This window comes from Salmo trutta, chromosome 2 (assembly GCF_901001165.1).
Source record: "Salmo trutta chromosome 2, fSalTru1.1, whole genome shotgun sequence".
NCBI classification, from domain to species: domain Eukaryota; kingdom Metazoa; phylum Chordata; class Actinopteri; order Salmoniformes; family Salmonidae; genus Salmo; species Salmo trutta.
In genome coordinates this window covers 34,858,135-34,882,226 of record NC_042958.1, presented here as the reverse complement: position 1 = coordinate 34,882,226, position 24,092 = coordinate 34,858,135, and the positions used below count along the sequence as shown (strand labels likewise).

Genomic DNA, 24,092 nt, shown 5'->3' with positions numbered 1-24,092 from the left:
CAAGAACTGGCAAATCTAGTGCAGTCCATGAGGAGGAGATGCACTGCAGCACTTAATGCAGCTGGTGGCCACACCAGATACTAACTGTTACTTTTGATTTTGACCCCGCCATTTGTTCAGGGACATATTATTCAATTTCTGTTAGTCACATGTCTGTGGAAGTTGTTCAATTTCTGTCTCAGTTGTTGAATCTTGTTATGTTCATATAAATATTTTGAGTTGATACAATTTTTTATTTCTGAAGTTCTCTCTCTTTTTGTGTGGGAACCACCCTTCATCTTTCAAACAAAGATTACAAAAAAACTTTACTAGAAATGTTACACAGAGATCTAAACGATTGTGTGGAAACAGAATTCAATAAAACCAATTCCATTTACAACCACACGAACCTACAATTGAACAGACATATTGTTAATGTGATTGGAATCATAACCAGGCGGTTATGAGCGCGGCACAACAGAAAAGGTCAAAACGGTCACCATCAGACTATTTCTTTCACAAACAAAAGAAGTTCTGCAAATGTCTGAATCATGTAAAGCCTTACGTAATATTGTTTGGCTCTAAACCAACACATCAGAGGTCAGGTCGGAGCCTGGGAGCAGCTATTCATAATAACACAGTTAAGTACATAAGAAATGCTATTATTCTATGAAAAAGAAATACCCTCCCATCCCATATTATGCCATTTCTTTCTTTTTACTGTGTGTGTGTGTGCGCGTGTTTGTGTGTGTATTAAGAGACATAGACTTGTCTATCACTAACCGCTGGTTATGAAGCAGTATGAGCCACTCCCTGTCTGAATGGAAACCACAGACACTGACAGATGATCGACAGCTCAACCTCACCCCGAAGAAAGGAATGCATGCTAAGCCATCACAAGCAGTGGCATTGCCTATTTTAAAGGCCATCACATTTAGGCCATCCTTAGATGCAATGTAACACGTTTCAAATGTTATTGTGCCCCTCAATGTAAACAAAGCATGGTGAAGAGGCAGACTGGAACAGCACTGAGCCCCTCTAGCAGCTGACCTCTGACCTGTGTGTGTGTGTCTCTATACATGAGCACGCATGCGTGCGCACACACACACCCACACACCCCCTGGCCAGTTTAGAGGGTCCAGGGTGTTCCGTCTTGCTAACTTAACTCACTTGTGACTTAAAGTCTAAATATAGGAGCAGCACATCCTCACTTCTGCTCAGGCACTGCTAGGCAATTCTCTCACCCAAACGTTCATCTTCTCGCTCTCCTTCCTCCCCCTCGACCCCCTAGCACTGCAAATGGCCATGGCAGCAGCTGAGAGAGCCCGGGAGCCGCATCCCAAATGGCATCCTGTTCCCTATATAGTGCACTACTTTTTCCACCTGAGCCCATAGGGCTCTCGCCAAAAGTAGTGCCCTATGTAGGGAATAGGGTGATATTTGGGATGCAGCACAGGACAGACTGTTCATATTGGGCCCAATCCGAACTTTAGATCAAGGCACTTAAAATGAAATGAGAACGGTCTGAGATAAAGAAGAGAAGGGGGGGGGGTTAATATGAATGGGATTATAGAAGCCAAAAGCCTCCTTCCAAAGTACCTATCACAACTGGTCTGGGAGAGGCTGGACAGTGTATGAGATTGTGAGAGAGGTGTCTGTATTTAGGGTGTGTGTACTCTTACATGCCTCTGTGTGTGTGTGTGTGTGTGTGTGTGTGTGTGTGCTTGCGAAGCTAGCATCCGATGAAGCAAGCAGCGCAGAACGGAGACAAAATTGTGTAAGGAAGATATACGGCAGCAACATTTTCTGTTGCCTCTTCCCATTCGTTCAGTACGCGGCCAACCGTAGTGTGTGGCTAATGGTAGCCGCGAGCTACGCTAGCCTTGTTTAGAGCTATGACATCTAATGAGGCGAGCACAGCAGAACCTGGAAGAGACGGGGGGGGGGGGGGGGGGGGGGTGTAAACAAATTAATGGCCACTCCTAACACGTTATAGAAGCGATAGCATGGACACGCTATTAATACAGCAGACTAGTCCTATTCCAATCATGTGGGGAGGTCCCTGGGTGGCCGGTTTGACTTGGCGGTGGTCCCTGGGCAAGGCAAGGTTGAAGACCCCTGCATAACTGTCTCGGATCTTGCATTGAACCTGTAGCGCAACGTCACTCAAGAGGTGGAAATCTATTCTGCCCGACCAAGCAAAAGAGCAGTAACTGTTATTGACATTTTTATTCATTAAATACATGCTTTATCATGTGGGCAACACCCTGCCCTAATTGTGTCGTGTTATGGAGAAAATGGGTGTGGGGGGTGTGATGTTTACAGTAACTGCAGAAAGTTACAGTGAAACCAAGGAAAAAGGCACTTAACTGCCATCACTCACGTCAGTTACTGCCTTTTACCTTGGTTTCCCTGAGCTTTGGGCTGCAGTGTCTACGGTTTACCTTGGTTTTATTTCATATATGGCTGTCAGTGTATCAAATTATATGACATTGAAAGCCATACATTAACACAACATTGTGTAAAAAAAAATATATATAATAATTGTCATGGAAACGTATTTCAGTATCAAGCAAGAAGGCAGTAACTGTCGTCTAGGGTCAAAGGTCATGTCAGAGGTCAGGGTCAATATGAATAAAAAATGACCTCATAGTAACACCACATCTCCAATGACCAATTCATTCATTTGAATGGATAAAAAAAACTAAAAAAAATGTTTTTCCTCAGTTTCACTCTATGAGCAGTTACTGCTCTTTTGCTTGGTAGGGCAGCGTTGTTTTGTTATAAAATGGCTATCCTCTTACTGAAACCAAACACCTTAGCCGGAAAATGTAATACTGGCTGGAAATAAAAGGATCTGAGATTACATAACTGCCAGGTTGAAAAGGCAAGATTCGGGATCCTCAGGAGAGAGAACCGTGACATGTGGAAATGAGATATGTTAAATTAATGATGTTATATACGGTCTCTGGGAAATGTCATAAGGACAAACCAACCACAAGCCCAATGCTTTGATGCAATGGCACCTTCTGTAGGACATACAGTGGGGGATAGCATATACTGGTACCTACCCTGTAGACATGTAACGTCCCCTTCAGAGAGGGAAACCTGTGCATACTGAAGGTGACATTTTGGCTCCAATTGTAAGAGCCTGGTGAACACAGGGACCTGACATGACAACCAGAGAGCTAACATGACAGCCATGCCCTAAACATATTGTCAGCATCATAACTAGTTTAGAAAGAGGAGAGAAGGAGAGGGAGAAGGAGAGGGAGAGAGGGAGACAGAGAGAGGGAGACAGAGACAGAGCAGAGAGAGAGAGAGAGAGAGAGAGAGAGAGAGAGACAGGGACAGAGGTCATGGGGACAATATCACACACCCCAGAAGCATGGGACATTTGTTCCTCAGTTTTCCTATTCTTTAAGCCTCTTTTCACCGCTGCCATAATTCCCAGTGTGTGTAATCCATGCGGACCGATGTTCAAATGGATAGAAAGAGAAAGAGAGAGAAAGAGAGAGAGAGAGTGGCCGCAGAAGCTAGCCATCTTTCACCTCAGGGCTAAAGTTCCTTCAAGTGATCTTCCTCTGCCCTCGCTCACTCCGTTGGTAACAAACCATTTATATTCTCCCTTTGAAGGCAAGCCTTTGCCTGACAAGCCAGCCAGCTGGTCGGCCTGTCGGGCCAAAAGTGGTTTCTTACCAGAAAGGGAACATCTAGGGGATTGTGCTCATCCTGGATGTGAGGCAGCCCCAGAAATGAATCAGATGAATCATCCACTATCAGAGCATCCAAGGCTAAACTCCTTCAAACTCTGAGATCTGGCCAGATCACTTGGCAGCGTCACATTACCGTTTAGATGACCCTAAAACTGGGCAGCGATAGAGTGGGAGAGAGCAGGGGTGGTCAAATCAAACTGAGATGTAGGAAGTGGAGCGCTGCCTCCTGAAGCCCAAGGGCATGATGGGTAGCTGTCAATAAACTTCCTGTGTGGCTTCCAGTGTCGCAGAGTGGAAATGTCCTTCAAAACAGCTGTGGGGTGTCAGGGACGCTATCTGTCCCAGTTAGAAACCACCCCACTGATTTTAGAATCCTATACGGTTTCTCTCAAGATTTATTTAGACAATGTAGAAACAGACAGATAAGACAGGCCAGGAGAAGAGAAAGTCAGAAAATCAAACCCACCACCATCAGGGTTGTAACATGTCTGCATACTGCTGGTACTGCAACGTATCAAATGGGAAAATACTTTATTTCCAGATCTTTCATATGTTCCATACACTGACAGTGTGTTCGTGTATCTATGTAATTTCTCAACAAAAATGACTATCATTGTGTTCATGTTACATGGTCAGTGCGGGATATATAACAGTGTAAATCGTAAGCTATTGTACTGTGGCTCATGTACACACACACACACACACACACACACACACACACACACACACACCACACACACACACACACACACACACACACACACACACCACACACACACACACACACACAGAGAAAAGCACTCAGCTGTGCTTTAAACAATCCTCTCTCGCAGCTCTCGGCTCCCTCTTAACAAAGCAGCTTTTTCCAGCTTCAGTCGTATTGAGCTGCTCCACCAACACACAGTGAAAAGCCTTGCCCTGCAGAGACGAGTGTGTTTTCTCTGGTCCAGGCTTAGAACACTTTAATACTCCCTCAATGGACTAGCTCACAGAGAAAGACTCCAGTGTGTGTGTGTGTGTGTGTGTGTGTGTGTGTGTGTGTATGGATTACTCATAAAAGCATATCTATAATAGGAATGAATAGAGATGTAATGTACGTGTGTGTGTGTATGTGTGTGTGTACGTGTGTATGTGTGTGTGTGTGTCTTTTTCCCATCAGAATAATTCCTCGACGCTTGTCACCCTAAGCCCACATTCTCCAGTCATTTGAGTGCATTTTACATGAGGAGGCATTGCCAAAAATAGGCCCATAAACTCAGGCATGTCACTGCAGCCCTGCCAATTAAGAAACCAACAAATGGCCGCTTCTCCCAAACAAGCACCTACTGTAGCCTCCCGAGTCCCTAGGGTTCACTTCCCTTCAAGTTATACACACAATGCAAGCCACAAGCCAAAAACACTACGGGGACGATTTCTCCCTCTCTGTCATTCCCTGCCTCTCTTTCCACTCTCTCACTCCCTGTCTCTCTCATTTGCTCCCTCCCTCCCTCTCTCTCGGTAACTCTCTCCTCCTCCCTCTGCATGATCCCAAACTATCTCCCTTGGCAGTGGAACAGATCTGGGTGCATATTATCTCCATATTCTTTGGGAAATAGAATTGCAATAAAAAGGCACTGGCAACTGACCACAAAACGGAGGTCTCTGGAGTTCTGTATTATATAGCTGCGGTATATGAATAAGCAAAAAAGAAAGTATATTTAAGCAGTAAGGCCAGAGAGGGTGTGGTATATGGCCAATATACCACAGCTAATGGCTGGTCTTATGCACGACGCAACACAGCGTGCCAGGACACAGTCCTTAGCCGTGGTATATTGGCCACATATCACAAACCCCTGAGGTGCCTTATTGCTATTATAAACTGGTTACCAACACAATTAGAGCAGTAAAAATAAAATGTTTTGTCATACCCGTGGTATACTGTCTGATATACCACGGCTTTCAGTCAATCAGCATTCAGGGCTCGAACCACCCAGTTTATAATAATTGATACAACATGGACAGTGAATTCCAGCCCCAATGTTATCTGTGTGTATGTGCCAAATGTCACCTTATTCCCTATGGGCCATGGACAAAAGTAGTGCACTAAACAGGGAATAGGGTGTCATTTGGGATGCAACCTGTGTCAGATAGAGATATAGAGTGGACTCATTCTATTTCCTGTCTGGCTCTAACTCGTCCTTAAGACAGCAGTCAGTCACAGAGACCTAACTCATCAGTCTGCTTGGCCCATGTCCTGAGCTGTCCTGACAAGCAGCGAATGGCCGCTAGTGTGTGTGTGTGTGTGTGTGTGTATGATTGCGCATCTATGCCCACAGGGGCTGAGTCTGTTCTGGCATGGCCTGTATGCTCAGAGACACATCTCTGTCTGCATCCCAAATGACACCCTAATCCCAATATAGTGCACTACATTTGACCAGAGGCCATAGTGTACTATGTAGGGAATAGGGTGTCATTTTGGATGCAAGCCTATCTGCCAGTCCATAGCCAAGCCTGGTTCATTCACTACTCACTCAGCTCAGTCAATAAACAGACTGGGAGAGACAGACGAGGATGGATCAATGACTGCACCAGACAAGCTGTAGATACCATGCATATTTCTCTCTCTCGCTCTCTTTCTCTCTCCAAATGGAGCAGTGTTCCATCTGTGGTTGAATCACCATTAGGAAATCCCGGTTGAGATTACACATGCATTCTCCCCTTCCTTGTCTCTGTAAACACAGGCCTTCTGAGAGAGAATTCACGTCTCAAAAGATATCCCATGCATGTACGTTTATGTAGATGTAGATGTTTCGAACGCTCCTTCTCGTCACTGACGACAAAGGATGAGCTCGCTCTCTCTCTGCCTTTCTCTCCCGCTCTCTCCCTCACTAGAGTCCCTGTGGCTAGCTGTCTGTGCATTCTGTCCCATCTCAGAGAGGGCAACAGGAGAGACAGATGGAGGGACAGCATCCATGCACACAAACCGAGAAAATCGCCCACTCAAATTATTTCTATAATAGGATAGGAAGATTGGCTGGGCAACACCAGATCTGTTTGAGAGCAGGACAAGGACAACTCAGAATGAAGTTATGCAGGCACTAGGCGGCCATTTGCAAACCTGACAATTGCATTCCACTCCATTACGTACGGTTGCATTCCAAGAGGCAAACGGTAAACATGTAGTTTAATCCCGTTATAAACCGTGACAGATTAACAAAACAAGGATGTTTGGGAGGAGGATTGTGGTAAACTGAGATATATGGAAAATAGCTTGTGTGTGTGTTAGTCCATGAGCCAGACCCCAAAATTTGGGCCGTCGGGCTCAATTGGGGTGACGATGTCTCGTGGACTTTTTTATTTTTTTATTTAAAAACTTTATTTAACCAGGAAAAGCCCATTGAGACACAGAGTCTTTTTTTGCAAGGGAGACCTGGCCAAGAACGCAGCAGCGTCTCTGTGTTACCACACTTTTCTTCCTATGACAAACAATGTCAGTTACTGCTCACGTATACTCTTTAAAACATATATCACTGGAAAGCTTAGATTCTCAGATAATAGTCAGACTCATTTTCAAGAATGCTCAAGTCAACATAACTTTGACCTCTATGGTACATTTCAGAATTATCTGTATAAATTACTTTAAAAATGAAACCCTGATACATTTTAAACTTTGTTTGACATGTGGTTCTGAAAATGTCCTGAAATTACTGTACCTTTCAAATGATATAGAATTTAAACAACTTTGTGCAAAATTGTGCCATTGACATTAGAACGTTGGAAGCTTAGCCATTGACATTAGAACGTTGGAAGCTTAGCCATTGACATTAGAACGTTGGAAGCTTAGCCATTGACATTAGAACGTTGGAAGCTTAGCCATTGACATTAGAACGTTGGAAGCTTAGCCATTGACATAGAACTTGAAGCTTAGCCATTGACATTAGAACGTTGGAAGCTTAGCCATTGACATTAGAACGTTGGAAGCTTAGCCATTGACATTAAAACGTTGGAAGCTTAGCCATTGACATTAAAACGTTGGAAGCTTAGCCATTGACATTAGAACGTTGGAAGCTTAGCCATTGACATTAGAACGTTGGAAGCTTAGCCATTGACATTAGAACGTTGGAAGCTTAGCCATTGACATTAAAACGTTGGAAGCTTAGCCATTGACATTAGAACGTTGGAAGCTTAGCCATTGAAGTCCATGTAATGAGGCAGCTATGTTTTTGGATTGCATCTTTGGAAATAGAGGCACTAAATTTCACACACATCTAGAACAGGGTTTTAAAAAGATTTGTAGACACAGGACCATTACAGGATTCCCACATAAACCACACAGAATCCTTTTCCCAATATGGCTGCCAAAAAAACTCAATAAAATCTTATTTCATCAATTTTGCATGACCATACCTGTAAGAAATATCATAGTATATCCAATAATACCTTAAAATGGTTGTGGTGATGGAGAACTCACATCCAAATTAGCCAGGTGTGCCAGAAATACAGTACCAGTCAAAAGTTTGGACACACCTACTCATTCCAGGGTTTTTCTTTATTTTTACTATTGTCGAATAATAGTGAAGACATCAAAACTATGAAATAACACATATGAATAACACACACACATTTTTTTTTAATTTGTTTAACACTTTTTTGGTTACTACATGATTCCATAGGTGTTATTTCATAGTTTTGATGTCTTCACTATTATTCTGTAATAATAGATCCACCCCACAGTTCTCACTGGGGAGCCAGGCCCAGCCAATAAGAATATGTTTTTCCCCACAAAAGGGGTTTATTACAGACAGAAATACTCAGTTTCATCATCTGTCCGGGTGGCTGGTCTCAGACAATCCCGCAGGTGAAGACGCCTAATGTGGAGGTCCTGTACTGGAGTGGTTACACGTGGTCTGCGGTTTTGAGGCCGGCTAGACGTACTCCCAAATTCTCTAAAACAATGTTGGAGGCAGCTTATGGTAGAGAAATGCACATTTAATTATCTGGCAACAGCTCTGGTGGACATTCCTGTAGTCAGTACACCAATTGCACGCTCCCTCAAAACTTGAGACATCTGTGGCATTGTGTTGTGTGACAAAACTGCACATTTTAGAGTGGCCTTTTATTGTCCACAGCACAAGGTGCACCTGTGTAATGATCATGCCGTTTAATCAGCTTATACCTTGGATGGATTATATTAAAATTACAGTGAGGGAAAAAAGTATTTGATCCCCTGCTGATTTTGTACGTTTTCCCACTGACAAAGAAATGATCAGTCTATAATTTTAATGGTAGGTTTATTTGAACAGTGAGAGACAGAATAACATATACCACGGCTGTCAGCCAATCACCGTCCAGGGCTTGAACCACCCAGTTTATAATATTATTTCATACAGGTATGTTCATGCAAAATTGATCCAATAAGAACCCATTGAGATGTTTGGTGGCCATATTGGAAAAAGGCTCCTATGGGGTTAATGCGTGAATCCTGTGACGGCCCTGTATCTACACATCTTTTTAAAACCTTGTTCTCGCTGTGTGTGAAATGTGGGGATTCTATCACCAAAGTTACAATCCAAAAGGGCAGCTGAATAGACACTTCTGCATCATTCATGTAAATGTGGTAAAATTGAGTAACAGTGGTCATAGAGGGGGAAGAGCTGTAAGATTCTGTTCTGGTATAAATTGCACTGATCTCTATTTGTGACCATCTGAGCATGTGCAATAGGCACCCATGGTGATTCCCTCCAACTTCAGGAATGTTCAATACTAATTGAACGGGCCCTGGTCAAAAAGTAGTGCACTTTATAGGGAATAGGGTGCCATTTGAGACCCATCCTAAATGTGTTTAGATGGGACTGGAGAGTGCATAAACAACACAATGAATAAGCAACTGCTCTGCAGGTGGAAATTACACACTAGAAGGCACTTGTAGGCGTCAAGCCTTCTGTTAGCAATCCAATTCAATCTGGTAAGATTTTATGGGGATTTTACATTACTACAGTTTATTTCATTTAGTAGATTGCAATGATACAAACATTACTTCTGCATGGGTTTGGGTTGGGATACATTCCCTCCATTGAAAGATTAGAAACCTCATACACAGTAGTCTAATGTGAAAACCCACTCTAGCTGATTGCTTGGGGTCAAAGGTCAACAATAGTAATGCCATAGGCCTATCTGTGAGGAAGAGGGGATTGAAATACAGCAAGGTGGGTGAGTTATTAGGGAGGCAAGGGGAAGTCTCATGTCGCTAACCACCAAATGGCCCCGTGGACTCTACAATAAATAAACATTTGCAGCTGGGTGTGAACAATTATTCAATCAATTTCACTTGCAAATAGGGGACGCCCAGAAAACTTCTGCTGCCTGCATACCGTTAGAAAACAAAACAGCAAACAACAGCCGGACAAAATTGGAGGGGAGCATGTGTGTGCTGAGTGTTAACTGGCGCTAAGCTAGCGTTAGCCTGGGAGGGTCTTTACACCGCAGTCAGGCAGTCTCCGGTGACAAATCTGTTCACCAACAGAGCTTCAAAACTGACTGGGGGCCAGCAGTGAGAACTAGGATACAGCTAGCAGTAGAGAACTGAATATCGTGCAGTAGTAGTTGTTGTGAATCTGCAGCCAAGATTGGGCAGTAAGTAGCCTAAGGACAGGTGAATGTGTGGTTATATCACCCCAGACTGATATACTGGTGATGTATTTGACACATCTATTGCTCAATTGTCACAAACATTTCCATTTTGTGCCAGTGCCATTTCTCTGTGACCAAAAATACAGAAATATAGTGCTTTCGAATAAGTTGAAGTTTTAGGAAATTCCCTTTGATTTTATGCCATGAATTAAAACACGCCAAACTTGGTTTGAGGACCACAAATCCATTGCCAGTGAGGAAAAATAACCTTAATTCAAAATGCATGGATCCACAACAAGGGAATCACTCCAGCTGCTACAAGGCTCCAACAGTTCACCTCTGAAGACTAGCATGCACACACACACGCAAGCACAAAACCACACAAAAACAAAGTGGTGAGAAATGGGAGTGGAGCCAAGATGAGACACAAACCTGGAGCGGTGCAGAATCATTGATGTGCATCAGGGTGAGAGAGAGAGAAGAGGGAGACAGATGAGTGAAAGAAGGGAGAGGGAGATTAAAATAAACAGCAATTAAAGAGTCTCAGAACTCACACACACCTGGGACAGTGGGATATCAGCATTAGCATTTAGAGCTAATTGCTATGCATGCACAATGCCTCACTTTCCAAGAAGAAGAAAAAGAAAATCCATGAGTGTGTGTATGCTGCATTTCTCTGACCCGCTCCATGCGTGTGCGTCTGTGTCCTAATACACCGTATGTGTGTGAGATAGAGGTGCATCTCGAGTGTGGAAACCCACTGTTAGCCACAGAACTAGAATTTCTAGGTATTTAGCCCAATTCAGTCAACTGAAAAATGACAAGAACGGCCACAAGGTCTCTCTACGCTTTAGGTCATTTTCAATAAGACATCACAATACGTTTGATGTGGCTCCTGGGGGGCAAGGAGAGCGCCAGCTCCGCTAAAATCATTGACAACTATGTCTTGTTTCAAGGGATTGTTAAATAAATGTTCTAATGATTTGGTTTTAATATCATCCGATTGAGCATAGTCAGAGCTACAAATGTGTAATTATTCCATGCAAAACAATTGCGCACATTTAGCTCTATCATCATCAGAGTTATACAGCAAGTACCTGCATGCTTTTCATGACCAGTAAACATCAATTGATCATGCAATTCCAGATACGTGAAGTTACCTTATCCATTTAGCATGTGGCTAGCTAGCTAGCTAAGCAAACATCATCATTTAGCTTGCTTCATCAGAGATTAGGCTTTTGGGAAGAGCTTGACATCGGCAAGTCCTCGTCCTGGTAAAGTTGCCAGTCGTTCTACGGTCATCACCACTATAGATGGAAAGCAAATCAAACAATATTTGGATATAGCCATCTAGTTTATCCCCTCAAAGTTAGTTTGTTAACCAGCCATATTGACGTCATCTGTTATTAGCTAGCTAGTCAATTTGACGTGGCACATCAATCAATGTAGCCTATCGTGTTTCTCAGCAGCAATCGTGATTCAACACTAAAAATGATATTGAAAAGAGGATAATGTTAGCTAACTTCGCTACGTAATCCTACATTAGGTCTACTTTACCGCTATACGTTTGGCCAACTGTACAACATTTCTACCAGTAGTTTGCAAGGTAAACATTATCAGCTAACAGTACCACGGCAAATGCGACCTTCTGCTGCTTGACAGGCATTGGGCACAAAAGATGGAAAATGAACCTAAACCACCCATACTTGCCATGTACAGTATAGTTGACTTATTTTATATCACTCAAATGACCAATTAATGGTGACTGCTACTGAGCGATATCGTGAGGCTGCCTTACGTATCTGAACATTACATGATCAATTGATGTTTAGCCTACTGATCATGAAAAGCATGCAGGTACTTGCTGTGATGACAGAGCTAAATGTGCGCAATTGTTTTGCATGGAATAATCGGTCATGTGTAGTTCTGACTAAGCTCTTCAAGAGGTGATGACATTACAACCAACGGCACGCAGTTTGTCCTTGTTAAATAAATTGTCTAACTATTTGGTCTCCTTGCCCCCGGAACAGGCAAATCGAACGCTCTGCACCCTATTGTGACGATTTATTGATACAGTGGGGGAACGCATCTCAAAAATGTTATAAAATGATTTGCATTTTAATGAGGGAAATAAGTATTTGACCCCCTCTGCAAAACATGACTTAGTACTTGGTGACAAACACAAAGGTCAGACGTTTCTTGTAGTTGGCCACCAGGTTTGCACACATCTCAGGAGGGATTTTGTCCCACTCCTCTTTGCAGATCTTCTCCAAGTCATTAAGGTTTTGAGGCTGACGTTTGGCAACTCGAACCTTCAGCTCCCTCCACAGATTTTCTATGGGATTAAGGTCTGGAGACTGGCTAAGCCACTCCAGGACCTTAATGTGCTTCTTCTTGAGCCACTCCTTTGTTGCCTTGGCCGTGTGTTTTGGGTCATTGTCATGCTGGAATACCCATCCACGACCCATTTTCAATGCCCTGGCTGAGGGAAGGAGGTTTTCACCCAAGATTTGACGGTACATGGCCCCGTCCATCGTCCCTTTGATGAAGTGAAGTTGTCCTGTCCCCTTAGCAGAAAAACACCCCCAAAGCTTAATGTTTCCACCTCCATGTTTGACGGTGGAGATGGTGTTCTTGGGGTCATAGGCAGCATTCCTCCTTCTCCAAACACGGCGAGTTGATGTCAAAGAGCTCCATTTTGGTCTCATCTAACCACAACACTTTCACCAGTTGTCCTCTGAGTCATTCAGATGTTCATTGGCAAACTTCAGACAGGCCTGTATATGTATTCTTGAGCAGGGGGACCTTGCGGGCGCTGCAGGATTTCAGTCCTTCACGGAGTAGTGTGTTACCAATTGTTTTCTTGGTGACTATGGTCCCAGCTGCTTTGAGATCATTGACAAGATCCTCCCGTGTAGTTCTGGGCTGATTCCTCACCGTTCTCATGATCATTGCAACTCCACGAGGTGAGATCTTGCATGGAGCCCCAGGTCGAGGGATATTGACAGTTCTATTGTATTTCTTCCATTTGTGAGAAATCGCATCAAATGTTGTCACCTTCTCACCATGCTGCTTGGCGATGGTCTTGTAGCCCATTCCAGCCTTGTGTAGGTCTACAATCTTGTCCCTGACATCCTTGGAGAGCTTTTTGGTCTTGGCCATGGTGGAGAGTTTGGAATCTGATTGATTGATTGCTTCTGTGGACAGGTGTCTGTTTTACAGGTAACAAGCTGCGGTTAGGAGCACTCCCTTTAAGAGTGTGCTCCTAATCTCAGCTCGTTACCTGTATAAAAGACACCTGGGAGCCAGAAATCTTTCTGATTGAGAGGGGGTCAAATACTTATTTCCCTCATTAAAATGCAAATCAATTTATAACATTTTTGACATGCGTTTTTCTAGATATTTTTGTTGTTATTCTGTCTCTCACGGTTCAAATAAACCTACCATTAAAATTATAGACTGATCCTATCTTTGTCAGTGGGCAAACGTACAAAATCAGCAGGGGATCAAATACTTTTTTCCCCCACTGTAAGGACCTATAGGCATGCCCAAGTGCAGCCGGGAGAGTGAATACGAATTATCCTATTCTAATATTACTGCTGCATTGTGGTGACGAGGGAAGGGATTTATGCAATTATGCAAATGTTTGCATTGGAAGGGGATCAACTCCTGCCTTACCCTCCTCTGTCTCCCTCACTCCCTCTCCTCTCCAACCCACTCTCTCCTTCCTTATCTTTACCTCTCTCTCCCTACCCCCTCTCTCCCTCCAGCTCGCTCTCTCTACTCTCCCTGGCTCTCTCCTTCTTCAAAGGGGTCTCTCGGGGGCAGGAGGGAGGGAATGCGTGGTGAATATGAATGCCGAGGTGTCAATATCTCATTTTGGGTTGTGCGCTGGAGAGCACGCTGTGGCACAGGATCAGATGGAACCGCCTTGCCCTCGGGAAGACTGGTGCACGAGCCAGGGAGGGAGGCAGGGAGGGAGGGAGGGAGGCAGGCAGGGAGGGAGGGAGGGAGGGAGAAAACAAGGGAGTGACAAAAAACGAGCGAGAAAGATATTTCTAACCCAGCAGCACCTCAGGATTCCCTCCCTGCTTGCTATTTATCAGAGGTATATGAGAGAGAGGGAGAAAGAGAGAGAGAGAGAAAGCAAGGACACAAATGAAAGAGAGAGAGAGAGAGAGCGATGAGACTACATGAGAGAGAGGAGCAATTGCACAAGTCGTATCAAAGACCTCCCAGTGTAAAAACAAGAAGAGCAGGAGAAGAGGTGGAGAGCCGAGCCATTGATCTGCCAGTCACAGCTCTGTTGAATCACCTGGAGACAGACTTCAGCGGGCCGATCAGCACGGCAGCAGGATATGAGATCCAGCACTCTGGGCTTGGAGAGAGACCAAAAGACTCTGATGCCAACTCTGGTACAGATCACATATAAAGCAAACTGGATAGCCAATACTATACGTGGACTGGGAGCACATTTATGCAGTTTTTCCAGAAGGACTGGGTCCCCTTCCAGTCTTTTTTGGGGTGTAAGCACTAGTGTTATTCTGGTAAAATTGTGTTTCCATAGCTCTCCCACAAGCAGAACCTCGGGAACACTCTACACAATTGCTTTTGAGAGTGTAGAAATTGTACTTGTTTTACTGTGAGGCAAAACAAGTTAAAATCATTTCCCATTATCCCATAAAACAACAAGGGCTTAGCAGTCGTCCTGGTATCCCATAAACTGATTTAAGAATCATTAGATTCCCAATCGCCTGTGTGTGAACAGGGAGGCCCAGCCGCAGCACAGACTGAACCATCTGAAAGTGCCCTTTCACGTGGAGAGCTCCAGTATGGCAGCCAGTTTCCTAATTCACTGTGCAGAACTAATACAACTGAAGTCACCTGAGGACACACAACAGGCGTCAGAGCACACAGCACAAGTGCAGACGCGATGTTGACTGACTCAGTTTCCTGACTCGCAATGCTGAATTGGTGAAACCGGAGGCACAACAGGAGCCACAATGGAGTTGGGGCCACAGCTGTGAGTGGCAGAGGCTTGACTCTCTGGGTTTCACTCTGTCGCACACACACAGACACCAGGGAGGTCCTGCAGACTGACAGAGAAACCATGGCACCACTATATTATCCCACAACAATGAGTCAGGCATCTCTGCAAGGTGACACAACCACACAGCACGGACACACTGCAAACCAAAAAAACACACAAGAACACAGACACACACACACACACACACACAGGCTTGGCACCTGCCATTGCGGATGGATGCCTGTTTGGCTGGCAGTAGTAACAGCAGCGGGTTATCACCTGCTCCAGACACACACCTGAGCCCCTACAGAGAGACTCTGATAGAACACATGGGGCCAACAGAGCAACAGTCACAAGAACTGCAGGGAGGACAGAGAGCACGTATACGTATGCACCTGACTCACACACACGCGCACACACACGCGCACACACACACAGGAAGATTGCCTCTAGGCTAGAGCGTTCAGCTGTAATTAGTATGCACCTGACTCACACACACACACGCGCACACACACACACACACACACACACACACACACACACACACACACACACACACACAGGAAGATTGCCTCTAGGCTAGAGCGTTCAGCTGTAATTAGTTTTGAGGAAGCTCCGGCACGAATTCAATTGGTAAAAATGAACCAGGTCTGTGAATTAGGCTGTTTCAATTTCTGAAGGACGGGCTGTTAACTGTATCTTAAACGAGCACTGACAATTCCGTCTTCTCTGTTCAATGGCTACCATGTCAGACAGGGAGAGTCTGTAAAGGAGAGGAGCAAGGGAGAGACAGTAATAAAGAGGGAGGACGACAGCGAAAGAGATGAGGAAAGAGGGAGATAGCGAGAGAGACAGAGAGAGAGAGAAAGAGAGAGAGAAAGAGAGAGAGAAAGAGAGAGAGAAAGAGAGAGAGACAGAGAGAGACAGAGAGAGACAGAGAGAGACAGAGAGAGACAGAGAGAGACAGAGACAGAGACAGAGAGAGAGAGAGAGAGAGAGAGAGAGAGAGAGAGAGAGAGAGAGAGAGAGAGGAGAGAGAGAGAGAGAGAGAGAGAGAGAGAGAGAGAGAGAGAGAAGGAGATAATTACTGCTCTAACTCAAGTGGACTGAGGCTGCAGGTATAGTGCTCAGCTCCACTCCGCAATTGGCCAGAACCGTTTCAATTGACTAAAAGCTTCCTGGGAAAGGAAGTAGAGTGAGTCTCTGAACCTACCCCCAGCTCACAGCACAATGCCACATCTCCTTAACCCCCCCCACTCGGCTTCCATCTCAATAGATAGAAAGACTGCAACTGCTCAGGTCAGTGCAACATACACACTTGAATACACCCACACAAAACACACACACACACACCCACACAAAACACACACACCCACACACCCACACACTCACACACACACACACACACACACACCCAGGAGATGAACAGTCTGTTATCTACTCCCCCCACCTCCACCCAGACAGCATTTAACACAGCTACACGAGAGAGAGAAAAGGTGGCCTTTAAGATGGGTACTGGGGATGATGCTGGGGCTGCGGAGAAGGACATGATTACATTTGAGCGGAGAGAGTCTGCTCTCAACTAGCTAGACTGCCTGCTTGTCTCCCAAATGGCACCCCATTCTCCATTTAGTGCACTACTTTTGACAAGCGGTGCACTACACAAAGGGAAGAGGGTGCAACTTCGGAAGCAGTCGGTCTGTCAACTTCCGTTAGTCTCCGAGGATGTTCTCCATTAGATTAAACCAAATCACATCGGCTGCTCTTTCGCTCATCACAAAGATGCGCGTGCATGTCTGCATGCTATGGTAGATCCCATAATGCACCAGCTCTTCCACGCACATACATCTGCATGGCTGCTTTAGGATGACATTACACAATCCATATCCTAATGACAATACTCAGAAACGTCATGTCTTTGTACACACACAACCCACCCCCCTAAACCCACACTCTCCATTCAGTGCAGTCTACTCTATAGAGTGACGCAGAGTGGGTCCGTCCAGTCCGATTGAGAGCGGGGAACGCGGTTGAAATGCAAATGTGGAGAGAACGGTGACTTCCTCTCACAGATGGATGTGGGGAGAGCAGCACGCTGCAACTTCAGAGGGAAAAAATACACAAAGAGGATTTCATATTAATTCGCCAGAGTGTCTGCTCTGCTGGAGAACGGGGAGGCAGTTTGTGGCTTTGCATCACTCGCTGTCATGACACCAGCCTTTCTCTCTCTTTCTACGTCTCTCTCTCTCTCTCTGCCATTTTCCCTAAGAGAGGTAGTAAAAGTCTATGTGTCTGTGACTCTAGGGAGGAAAAGGCTTCCCAGACAGTGAGGACGTGTGTCTATTTCTCATTAGAAAGACAGAAACTTCTCTGGCCAGTCAACCACCATGTCTATGTGTGTGTGTGTGTCTGTGTGTGTGTGAGGGAACTGAGGGATGGACCGCACGGTTAATATAACCGTATAACCACACGGTCACGCTTGGGACGCTCAATGCACCTGCTCACTGAGGACTGGTAGGGGCATATGTGAGTGTGTGAGTACGTGTGCCTGCGTGCATGTGTGCATATACTAGTGTGTGTGAGTTCAGGGACTTACAGGCAGATAGTGTGACGGGCCTGTCACTACAGTGAAGACCCACAGGAGAAGAAGCTAGCATCAATCTGATTACCTTTCCACATGGCCCGCCCAGTTACCTGCCTGACACCATCTATGTCTCAGCTCCAGTACATCTCTACCTGGGTCGTATTCATACGTCACCTTTATTTAACTAGGCAAGTCAGTTAAGAAGAAATCCTTATTTACAATGACGGCCTACACCGGTGTCATGACGTTGGCCTGTGGGTAAGGTTTATGACCCCCCCATAAATACCTTTCTCCCTTCCCCTCTCTTTCTGACCCTACTGAAGGACTGCTGTCCTGTTAAATATAGAGAGTCTGGGAACATCAAACAAATGGGGAAAGGAACCATATTTACATAATAAAACCAGTTGGAAATATGCTTGATAACGTAATGAGTATGGAGGTCAGTTCATTGTTATCTGGGACATTATGATTGATGACAGGACGACATAAACTGTACCTGAGAAAGTATACACCCTCTAGTTATCAGAGTCACATGGAATTGTTATGCAATTGAAATGTTTGATAGGAGATTAAATGTAATTTTAGCTTCCAAATGAGAGAATTGGGTTTTCATAAGGAAAGTGCCCTGCCCGATCAGTGGCCCAACCCTGTGAAGAGACATGGGGTTATAAACGATGAAACACCTCCTTCCACCCTCTCCACTATATAAGCCTTTGACGAAAAGATAACCAGTATGTTCCAGTACGGGAGGTCTGCAGCCTCTACGTTAGAAGGACACATGAGAACTAAGCCAACCTCGGCGTGAGCTATGGTATGAACTGGTATGAACTTTGAGCTTATTCACTACAGAAGTGATACTTCCTAGCCGTTGAGTTAGCCGCTGCTAACGTGGGCTAGGAAAGGACGGACGACGGATCCAGTCTAACAACCAGACGAAGATACCACCACGTATCCAATTTACCACCAGAGACATTCTTCCGAGGACAGGAAGATCTGTTGGCCAACCCGGCCAGCATCTACGACCAATCTACCCAAGCGCAGCTCAGAGTAAATATTTATTGCATTTTCCTTTTCCAAATGGGCGGTAATTTTGAATGCATAAGATCATGTATTTACGATAGCATAGCTGCTGTTTCTTTGTTCCTAAATCTTCCCGCTCTTTCATTCAAGCCCAACCCCCTTTTCCTTTGTGTAACCAGCCATGATACAGGCTCCGTCCACTAGGACGTTTTCTGTATGACATCATTTGTATTCTGTGTATTTGTAATTCTGTGTGATTAGTTAGGTATTTAGTAAATAAATAATTAAACCCAATTTTGTATTGCTGATTCAACTTGTTAGCCAGGGTTCGTGAAGATAACCAAGAATTTACAACTTTCATTATGAGACTGAAAATAAGTTAAGGGTTAATATTGACTGCTATCGATGTAAAATATTACTAAGTATTTTAAGAGTTTATTCGGAAGATAACAGCTCTATAAACGTTCTTCTGTGGTGCCCCGACTTTCTAGTTAATTACATTTACATGATTAGATTAATCAGGTAATATTAATTACAGGGAAATCATTTTATAAGTTAGCATGTCATATCACTTAATCCGGCATAGCCAAAGACACGACACCGGCCAAACCTGGACGACGCTCGGCCAAATTGTGCGCCGCCCTATGGGACTCCCAATATCACGGCCGGTTGTGGATTCGAACCAGGGTGTCTGTAGTGACGCCTCTAGCACTGAGGTGCAGTGCCTTAGAACGCTGCGCTACTCGGGAGCCCTAAGAAAACGGACTGAAACATGGAAGAACTATCTGAACTTGTCCAATAAGAAACACTTGTTTTGGTTTTCCGTTGAAAAACGTTTTGCTACGGTGTGCACTAAGGAAAACGACCCTGGTGAAGACAATTGCAGCCAAAATGAAGTCTGGGTATTATTCTGATGCACATACCTGTAGGACGAGCATAAACTGTGTACAGAAAATGCTTTTGAAGCGATGCAAAATCATCATTTGGTGTAAATCAACCAGTACGTTTCTATAACTCAAACCATATTACGAATTGATGTAATCAGGAGAGAAATAGCTACTGTGTAAATACTCCAATGTGGGTTTACATATTAAAAAGCCCTAACATTTTGAAGCCCTGAAACAGTTGGCAGAGCTCATTTCATGCACCCTTCTTCTTTCTGTGAGGCTGTGGGAGCGGCCTGACGGGTAGTCCAGAAGACAGCCAGCCACACGGACAGGCTGTTTCACACATACAGTCTGTCCAACACCTCCAGCAAATACACTACAGTACCCCTCTAATGGGGAGGAGAAAGATAAGCAGCCCACAGCGGCAGTCACTAGCCAACCAGATCTGATGGCCTGACATCAGGCAAGGTGATGAAATAGTAGTGGCTTTTTATGGTAGTAGTTTGTTACAGTTGGCTAGTATATCAGTGTGATAATTCACCAGACAGTGGGGAACCATGGACGCTCGGTCCTTGTTGAAGATAACGGAAAGGAGAGATATTGAACGATAGCTGCATCGACTGCTGTCAAGAGTGTGTGAGAAATATCCACATCCCAAATGTTCACACCCGCGCTAGACCAACAGTAAGTACTATGAGCGAAGAAAGAAAGCACAGTGCGGCTTTAATCTTCTAAATTGCACGGCGGCAAAAATCGCTTAAGCTACACAAGCAATTGGATTGACCGTAATCTAAACGATGTTGTGATTCCCGTGCGTGTTTAGTACGGACACACGGTTTAAGAACATGCCTATGGGCCCTGGTCAAAAGGAGTGCACTATACAGGGAATAGGGTGCCATTTGGGATGGAGGCCGTCTTGTGCGGTAATGAAAAGTGGAGTCTTTATATACATCCCATCATGATGGTTGTTGATATTATGATAGCATTTAGTATCATTTACATCAGTGACTCAGGCTGAACGGTAATGAGCGTATTAAAGAGCTGGACGCATCAAAGCCTCTACTCATCTCACTAACATTAACAAGTTGGAGAGAGCTAGAGCCCTTTGCCTTAGGGTAGTATCAGGGAGAGGAAAGATGAGGGGGAGAGAGAGAGGGAGGGGGAGAGAGGGGGATGGAGAGAGATGGGGATGGAGGGAGAGAGACGGGGGATAGAGAGAGATGGGGGATGGAGGGGGAGAGAGAGGGGTGGAGAGAGATGGGGGATGGAGGGAGAGAGAGGGAGGTGGAGAGCGATGGGGATGAGGGGGAGAGAGAGGGGCGATGGAGAGAGATGGGGGAGGGAGGGAGAGAAAGGGAGGGGTAGAGGGGGTGGAGAGATGGGGGAGGGAGGGAGAGAGAGGGAGGGGGGGTTGGAGAGATGGGGGATGGAGGAAGAGAGAGGGAGGGAGGAGTAGAGGGGTGTGGAGAGATGGGGGATGGAGGAAGAGAGAGGGAGGGAGGGGTAGAGGGGTGTGGAGAGATGGGGGATGGAGGAAGAGAGAGGGAGGGGTAGAGGGGGGTGGAGAGATGGGGCATGGAGGAAGAGAGAGAGAGGGGTAGAGGGGGGTGGAGAGAGATGGGGATGAGGGAGAGAGATTGAGAGGGAGAGAGGGGAAGAGAGGGGGGGGTGGAGAAATGGGGGATGGAGGGAGAGAGGGAGGGGGGGTGTAGAGAGATGGGGGATGGATGGAGGGAGATAAAGATGGCGGGAGGGAGGGAGTGAGGGGGCGGAAAGAGGGAGGGAGAGAAAACAGGGAGGGAGTGACAAGTGGGGTGAAGAGAGGGGGGGTGTAGAGAGAAACAGAGCAAGAGAGAGAGAAAGAGACCAACCAACCTCCATCCTGATGGATAAAAAAACAACAGTTGTGTCTCGTAAACCCAGTTTGGGGCTACGTGTCTAATTCTATACCACGCCTTGGCCTGTTCCATCATCACACACACACACACAAACACACACTGTGACGTCACTGTCATAGATGGTAGGATGTGGAACACATTAGTTTTCCATGTCAGGGACTCAGGTGGTAGAGAAGACTGTCTGGGCCATCCTTCAGGCATTTCCATCCATGTATCTAAAACCAACCAGAAGGCTGACACACACACACACACACACACACACACACACACACACACACACACACAGTGTGATGCTGGAGCGGACGTTGATTAAGGCTGCCCCCTGCACCCCTCTGATTCAAAAGGCTTGGGTTAAATGCGGGAGACACATTTCCATTGAATGCTTTTAGTTCTGCAGCTGACTAGATATCCCCTTTATGACATGACAAACACACATCATGCAAAGTCTACACACACTTAGGTGAAGACACAGACAATCAGCTTTCCACCCACCCAGTTCACACACCCATAAAAAGCAGTGTTCAGGTTTTCATCAAGCTCCCAGTATAGAGTATAGCCGGTATAACACAACACACTGTAGTACTCAGCTCAATTCATCATCCTCCCATGTAACGCAGCTCAATACGGTGAAGCCTTGTTAGTCTAGCTTCATGTTGGCGTTGGAGTTTGTCTGTGCTCCGACGGCAAGCATGCACACACACACAGGAAGTCTCTCCTCCGGACATATACAACATGGACATACACTGACAACACCTGGCTGTAGTATCCAAAAAACACCTTTCTTCCCTCTCTCACTTCATACACTCTCCTTTCCTCACAACCTACTACACCCCCCACGTCCTTTCCCCTCGTTCCCGAGAGCTCTCTCCGACACTCTGACGCGCTGTTCACTCCCCCTCCTTCCCTTTCTCCCTCCCTCTCTTTCTCTCCTAACTAACTCTGGTCAGCGTTGACAGACTGTAGTAACAGCAACAGCAGTATAGTCTCCACCTCATTCACTCTTCCCTCCCTGCCCTTTCTCTCTCCCTCCATCCCGCTCTCCAACCCAGCTATCTGCCTCTCTCTCGCTCCCACCCCTCTACCTCCCTCACGCCTCCCGTCTTTCCCCCTCGTCTCCCCATCCCACTCTCACTTTGGTGTCCCCATCTCTCCCTCCCTCCATCCATCCATCCCTCCCTCCATCCCTCCCTCCCTCCCTCCCTCCCTCCCTCCCTCCCTCCATCCATCCATTCATCCATTCATTCCAGTGAGATAGACAGGATTCAGACCATAGTAGACTGACCTGGTCTTCTGGCAGACGGTACAGAGCCAGCCTTTCTCCCGCTTGCTGTAGGTGCGGCAGGTCTTGCAGATGTTGTACTGGCAGTCCAGACACAGGCGCTTGGGGTTGACCAGGAAGGTGAAGGGAGAGCAGCAGCGGATACAGCAGTGCTCGTTGAAGCGGTGCTGCTTGGAGAGGATGGAGCATCTACTGCCTTCCTCCGCCAGCTCCTGCTTCATCTCACTGCCCCGAAGGAGAGAGAGACAGGGAGGAGGGAGAGTGGGAGGGGGGGGGAGAGGGAGGGAGTTAGCGAACGGAGAGGTGGAAAGTGAGGCGGCGGAGAGAGGAAGCCGAGGCGGAATAATTGGACGCCGTAACAAATGAACAATTAAAAGGGGGATAATAAAGGGAAGACGGAGAGTGTTAAGGTGGCGCCTGACATTTCCAATCGGAGAGACTGTCACTCCTCGTCTCAAAGCCAACGGGATACTGAGAACGACGGCAGGCTACACACATGTGTTTGGTGTGTGTGCATTAGTGAGTGTGTGTGTGCATTAGTGAGTGTGTGTGTGCGTGCCTCCTGTGTCTGAAAGTTGTAACTCTTAATGGAACAGGGCTCGTGTACAAAAATCTACAGGCTTAGTAGCTGCTTTCCTCCCTGTTCCATATTGTTCCTTACTAGAGGTATTCTCAAACTGGTTGCAATGCAGCTACCAACAAAAGCCTCTCAATACCAGAATTTGCACTTAGCACTAGATAGTATTTGTCATTATGCCAGCATTATTGAATGTATTATAATGTAGTAACAAAATAACACGAATAGCAAGGACGGAAAAAAGGTCGATTTTCAGCTTGTGGTGATTGAAGAGACCCTCTACCTCCGACTCCTGGGTCGTATTCACAAGAAACCAGACGGATGAAAACGGACCGAAACGGAGAGGGACTACCTAAATATGTCCAACAAGAAGCTCTTGCAAAATGGTTTGCTGCGGTGTGCACTAATGAATACGACCCTGTTCCCCAACTATATTCCCTCTACTGGCGTCCCATCAGATGAACACCTTTCCCTGTTAACTAGCAGCAATAGGGGACTCTCTCTTGTCGCCTGT

The 24,092-nt window shown here is 45.7% G+C and overlaps 1 protein-coding gene across 5 annotated transcripts in view; it reads right to left on the bottom strand.

Annotated features, from left to right (window-relative positions):
* The window catches only part of LOC115154425 (rab effector MyRIP-like), a 171,998-nt gene that overhangs the window by 35,258 nt on the left and 112,648 nt on the right, over nucleotides 1-24,092 (bottom strand). For all 5 annotated transcript variants that reach the window (XM_029700621.1, XM_029700657.1, XM_029700638.1 and 2 more), the window contains exon 3: nucleotides 23,005-23,226. In XM_029700621.1, the coding sequence (XP_029556481.1) occupies nucleotides 23,005-23,226 (222 nt within the window). The remainder of the gene's footprint in view (nucleotides 1-23,004; nucleotides 23,227-24,092) is intronic.